This window comes from Vollenhovia emeryi, unplaced genomic scaffold, assembly GCF_000949405.1.
Source record: "Vollenhovia emeryi isolate VEMERY1.0 unplaced genomic scaffold, V.emery_V1.0 DF939983.1, whole genome shotgun sequence".
NCBI lineage: Eukaryota > Metazoa > Arthropoda > Insecta > Hymenoptera > Formicidae > Vollenhovia > Vollenhovia emeryi.
Genome location: NW_011966383.1, coordinates 9,293 through 14,935, shown reverse-complemented (window position 1 = coordinate 14,935; position 5,643 = coordinate 9,293). Strand labels below are relative to the sequence as shown.

The window sequence follows — 5,643 nt, the reverse complement described above, 5'->3', positions numbered from 1 at the left end:
GGGCATCGTTCCTCCATTCTCCTGGAATTATATGTCTATCATTATCCTCTTGATCGACATAAGCAGGGGGACAATATTGTTTAAATCCCTGTTGATGTTGCTCTCTTTTCATTATAAAATTGTGTAGGCACACTGTTGCATATACAATACTTTCGACTGAACCTGGGAGTAAGGCTAGTGTAGTCCGAAGGATACGCCACCTACAATGAAGAGACAAATATTAAGGCTGATTGACCTTTGGGATGAAATTGATGAAATATATTACATTTTTTCTACCATACCTTGTCGTTAAAATGCCAAAAGCATTTTCTATTACTAGCCGAGCTCGAGAATGTCTATAATTATAGATTCGTTGTGTCTCAGTCAGTCTATTTCGTTTGGAGTATGGGCGCATCAAATTGTGCTTTAAGGGAAAAATCTCATCTCCTACAAGAAAGTAAGGCATCATTATATCTGTGCCAGGCAAAGGAGATGGCGGAGGTGCATTTAAAGTATCATTTTCCACAGCTTGACCAAATTCTGTAGCACTGAACATACTGCTATCGGGAAGCGATCCTACAACACGGCAATGTATAAAGCATGTATACACATAACATAATATTAATATAATCTAGCTACGTATATTAACTCACCATAATCTCCAACATGGATAGATGTAAAGCAATAATTTGTATCGCATGTTGCCATTAGTACGATGCTGAAAAATTGTTTGTAGTTAAAATACTGGGATCCAGTATTTGATGGACATTGAATTCTTATATGCTTCCCATCAAGGGCTCCAATACAATTGGGCAAATTCCATCGCTGCCAAAATTTCTGAGCAATATTTTGGTATTTTTGCTGAGTTGGGGGCGAAAGGTAGGTTGCACCTAGGATATTTGCAATAGCATCACAAGTTTCCCGCACAATATTATAAGCAGTACTCTTCCCAATTTACCAGTAATTAGCTAACGATGGGATGCTGTTTCCTGAGGCCAGGCAGCTGAAATAGACGACTATTAGCAGGAAGTTTTTCCATAGCAGTACATCTCAATGACAATGATTGTTGTTGTTATCTAACTTACCAAATAGTGAACGCTAATCGAAATTCCGGGGATAAAAACTCTCTATAACTAGTTTTTTGTATATGTGGACCGATAATTTCCAGCAGTTCATCAAATAAATCGACTGTTAACCTTGTCAAGCTATAAAACATTTCATGGTCTGTGTGTTTGTATTTTAAAAATATTTTTTCAAAAGCACCCTCGATGTTGCGAAATCGATTGCATGGACGCACCCACCACCGACGGTATTTTCCTTTTCGTCTTCGTACTTCATATATTTGTAACAGATACATATTCCACGAACACAACACCGTTGTTAGCAGGAGAGCTTTACGCAAATCCATCTTGCTATGTAGAAACTAAAGGAACTGCATGTTAACAAATGTATCATCACTAACACGCAAGTCCGAATAACCTTTTCTCTTTAGCTGATATACGTCACATTTTACGCCTTAATGTTTTATATTGTGGATCACCGTCTTTAAGGTTTATTTAAGAGCTTAGAGCTTAGAACTTAGAGCTTACGGCTTAGAGATAAAATATTTTCTTAAAGCAAGGTTGTAGACCAGGACTAATGTTTTATATTGTGGATCACCGTCTTTAAGGTTTATTTAAGAGCTTAGAGCTTAGAACTTAGAGCTTACGGCTTAGAGATAAAATATTTTCTTAAAGCAAGGTTGTAGACCAGGACTTAATGTTTTATATTGTGGATCACCGTCTTTAAGGTTTATTTAAGAGCTTAGAGCTTAGAACTTAGAGCTTACGGCTTAGAGATAAAATATTTTCTTAAAGCAAGGTTGTAGACCAGGACTAATGCGCGGCCTATCGCACGTGTACTAATTATGGGGTCCTCCTCAACCATCTCTAAAATTGTATCTTCCTCTTCTATTTGTATCCGACGATTGCGACCAACATCAACGAGTTTTGGCATCAAACAATCACTGTTTCGGATTCTTTGGTCTAACCGTTCGAAAGTTTTTCGGTCGGGATGCATGCGATTCGGATAACGTTCTGCATACAGTCTTTCTGCACGCACACTGGAACAATTAGCTTGACCGAAAATTAAATACATATCGGCATATTCGTTATTGCTATACCGATACATTTTTCTTTCGCAAAAAATAATATTTGTGCAAAATGCTTAGATGACGCCGCAAAAGGAAATGCTATTAGGTTACATTCGATTTTCATTTCTTTTATCTTGTATTTTATCTCGTAAATTTGTCTTATCTCATGCTTTATCTCGTAAAAAAAGTTCATGGAATTATCTAAGCAATTCGCACAATAATTTTTTTACAAAACAAGATTGTATCGGTATTAATAATGACGAATATGCCGTTAATTTTTGGTGAAGTAAATTGTTCCAGTACGTGTGCGGAAAGACTATGCGAAACATTATTCACATCGCATCCCGATTGAAAAACTTTTTAATAGTTGGACCAGAGTATACGAAATAATGATTGTTTAATGCTGAAACTCATTGACGTTGGTGGCAATCGACGGATAAGAATGGTTGAAATGGACGAGACGGTTTTAGAGATCGCTGAGGAGGATCTCACAATTAGTACACGTGCGGTAGGCTGCACATTAAATGTCCGTCACGTAACACTTCACAAGCTATTGAAAAGTGAATTGTTATACCCGTTTCATTGTACAAAGGTACAGGAATTAAATGTCAGAGATCACCGTGCCAGAGAAAATTACTGTCGGTGGCTTCTTGATAATAATAAAGCTCTAAAAATTTTATGGCAAATATTGTGTGGACCTACGAATCTTTATTTATGGGCACATGTGTATTTAACTATCATAACAAATATTATTATGATGTTACTAACCCACGCGTGATCCGCATGCTTTCCACATAGGTGGAAGCTAAACTTCTAGGCAGACTTTTTAGACGGTAGAGCTATCGGTCTTACAGCATCGACCAGATGCACATGCCAGATATTTCGACGGTATAAATATTAAAAATCTCTCGATCAGTTTACAATACATATGTATCACTATGTACGAAAGATGTTTGCTTTACGGGAAGAAATTATGCGGATTTTTTAATACAATGTTTACCAGATTTTCTTCTGGAAGAAATTCCTGTCGCAAAGAACAGTTATATTTTTCCAACAAGACATGGTACTAACGCATGTATGTCGAGGCGTTAAAATTTGTTGATGGACCAATGCTTCGATGCGTGCGAGAAAATTTAATTCTGCGGAAACGTTGCATCGAAGCTAACGCGGCCTATTTAAAAACTTTAATTCAATAAGTTCTTCGCAGGACTAAAGAACAGTCCTTTTCAAGGCTAGTAGTTTACTGCAAAACAGTTCTTTTCAAGACTACTAATATTGTAAAACGTCAGGAAACTTCTCTCATTTGCAACAATAAATAAAGCGTTTCTCCCCTACACTATTAAATAATTGAAGAATATTATGTTATCTTTTATTATCAAGTATGTCGAATTTTTTAATTTTAACACAAATCATGTAGTTAAAAAGAACAACTGCACCTAACTCAACCCATACTCTTAACTACAATCATGTAGTTAAAAAGAACAACTGCACCTAACTCAACCCATACTCTGTAAGCGAATTGCTAATGTGATGGAGCAATTTGGTCAGCAGGATTACTTTTTTTTATTAAAAATCTATAAAAAACACCTAATCTGATTAGAGTTGCTTGATAAAATTCTTTTTGTCGGCTTCTAATATCAGAGAGAAAATTGTATTCAATATTATGAATAGAGAATAAATCTTTATTATAAAGAAAGACATTTTTCTCTATTTTTAATTTCCTCTATTTTTCTTTTAAGTATTTTCTTTTAAGTATGTGTTATTTAAATGTCTAATTGTTATAAGAGACTTCTCTTACAAAATTTATTACTTCTGAGCAACTGGATGAAATCACTCATAAAAAGATTCAATAAACGATTTGTCTTAACAATTAAGTGCGAACGCAAAGATTTATAAAAACATTGTTCGGAAAATAATTTTTGTAAAACACAGATTTTTTTTGTGTTTGTCAAATTCTTCATAGTAATGATTAAGTCTTGGTAAAAGCTCTATCCGTCGAAATTTTCTATAAAAGGAGGTACTTTTGATAGGAGGAATATAATTCTTGGCATAAGAAAAATTTATTTCTAATATTACGATGCGTAATATTACGCGATAGCGGCGCGAGCGCTCACGCACACTACCAGGCGCGCGGCTCACTGACGTGCCGCCCGGCTAAAGGCCGGTGCTCAGTGGATTGACTCATTCATTATTAAGCATGATAGAAAAAAATGGTTCAGGACTTTTCGACTCAGAATTTTATAAGGAATAACGCTATGTACTTGGTGGGCGGTCTTTAAGTAACACCCTGTATATGCCCGATGGCACTGCCGAAACCGTTGCTAGAGCATTTATTATTTTACTTGCCGGTGCGGATGTCCTAAAAATATACTGATCGATCAGGGAAGGTACTCAATCAACAGCTTCATAAAGAGCATCGTAAAAAGATTTTGCAGCTTTCCACTACGACATATCTCCTACAAATGAACGATTCCCCGGAACGGTCTCACATAGTACTTGTTGAATAACTGAAATGTTTATGAGCAGAGAAGATAGTTGGGATGATCTCCTTGAACGAGCAAGTTTTTCATACAATACAGCCGTCCATGAGAGAACAGGATATTCACCTCACAAATTAATTTTTGGATTTACCACACGCACTCCGTCTCAATTTAAAACTGACAACGAGCCCGAGACATATAACAACATCCTATCGAAATTATTCGAGCGGATATGAGTTAGAAATTTCCACGAGAACAAATCTGATAAAAGCTAAGGAATCGTCCAAACAGTATTACGATAAACGTATCCACCCAGTAACCTATAACACTGGATATTTTATCTATTTGCGATCGTGCGCCGAAACCTATAAGCTCGATCGCGAATACGTCGGACCGTACCGAATTATTCAAAAACTATCTTTTACTTTTCTTAAAATCAACGCTAAGAAAAACCACAAGACCAATAATCGAAATCAAACTCAAATAGAGGAAAGTTCTGTATTATGAGATAGCAGGTTTTCAACGTCCAACTCAATCACAATTTTTTTCACAACGATTACACGATCTAACAATCAATTTGTCATTAAACAGATATCACTCCAAGGGCAATAAATTCATGGTGGAATAAACAGATGATCCGTATTAATTTAGCAGAAACTCCGCTATCTCCTATTAAGATATCTAGCTGCACATAAGAGGGAACTTACATTTAAAAGTAAACTTCCAAATCTATAATCCTACGAAGAAAGAACGTTTAGATCGATTCTAAAGACTGCTAATCCAAAGAAAAAAAAAATTTCCCAGATCGATACCAAAAAATCGACAATCCAACGAAGACATTCTAAATCGACGCTAAAGATCGATAACCCAACGAAGAGAATAACGTCACAAATGATATCACATCGCCACAAGCGGCAGCTGTGGTTTTCCCGGTTCGCCTTATATGCCTCGGTAAACTAATCTTAAATACGAGTAAGCGTTGAGCGTGTTCGCCGCGTAGTGGTGGCGTACCGTACTAGCGCCGTACCAGCGCCGTACTAGCGTGCACGGGTC

General features: G+C 36.5%; 1 protein-coding gene across 1 annotated transcript; it reads right to left on the bottom strand.

The window, feature by feature from the left end:
• Nucleotides 1–281: 281 nt before the first annotated feature.
• LOC105556487 lies at nt 282–687 on the bottom strand (the record flags this gene model as incomplete). The annotated part of the gene is made up of 2 exons (XM_012003585.1): nt 633–687; nt 282–555 (listed from the first exon to the last, which is right to left on the bottom strand). Coding segments are annotated over exons 1-2 (329 nt in total), but the record flags the coding sequence as incomplete, so codon positions are not given.
• Between the last annotated feature and the right edge of the window lie 4,956 nt (nt 688–5,643).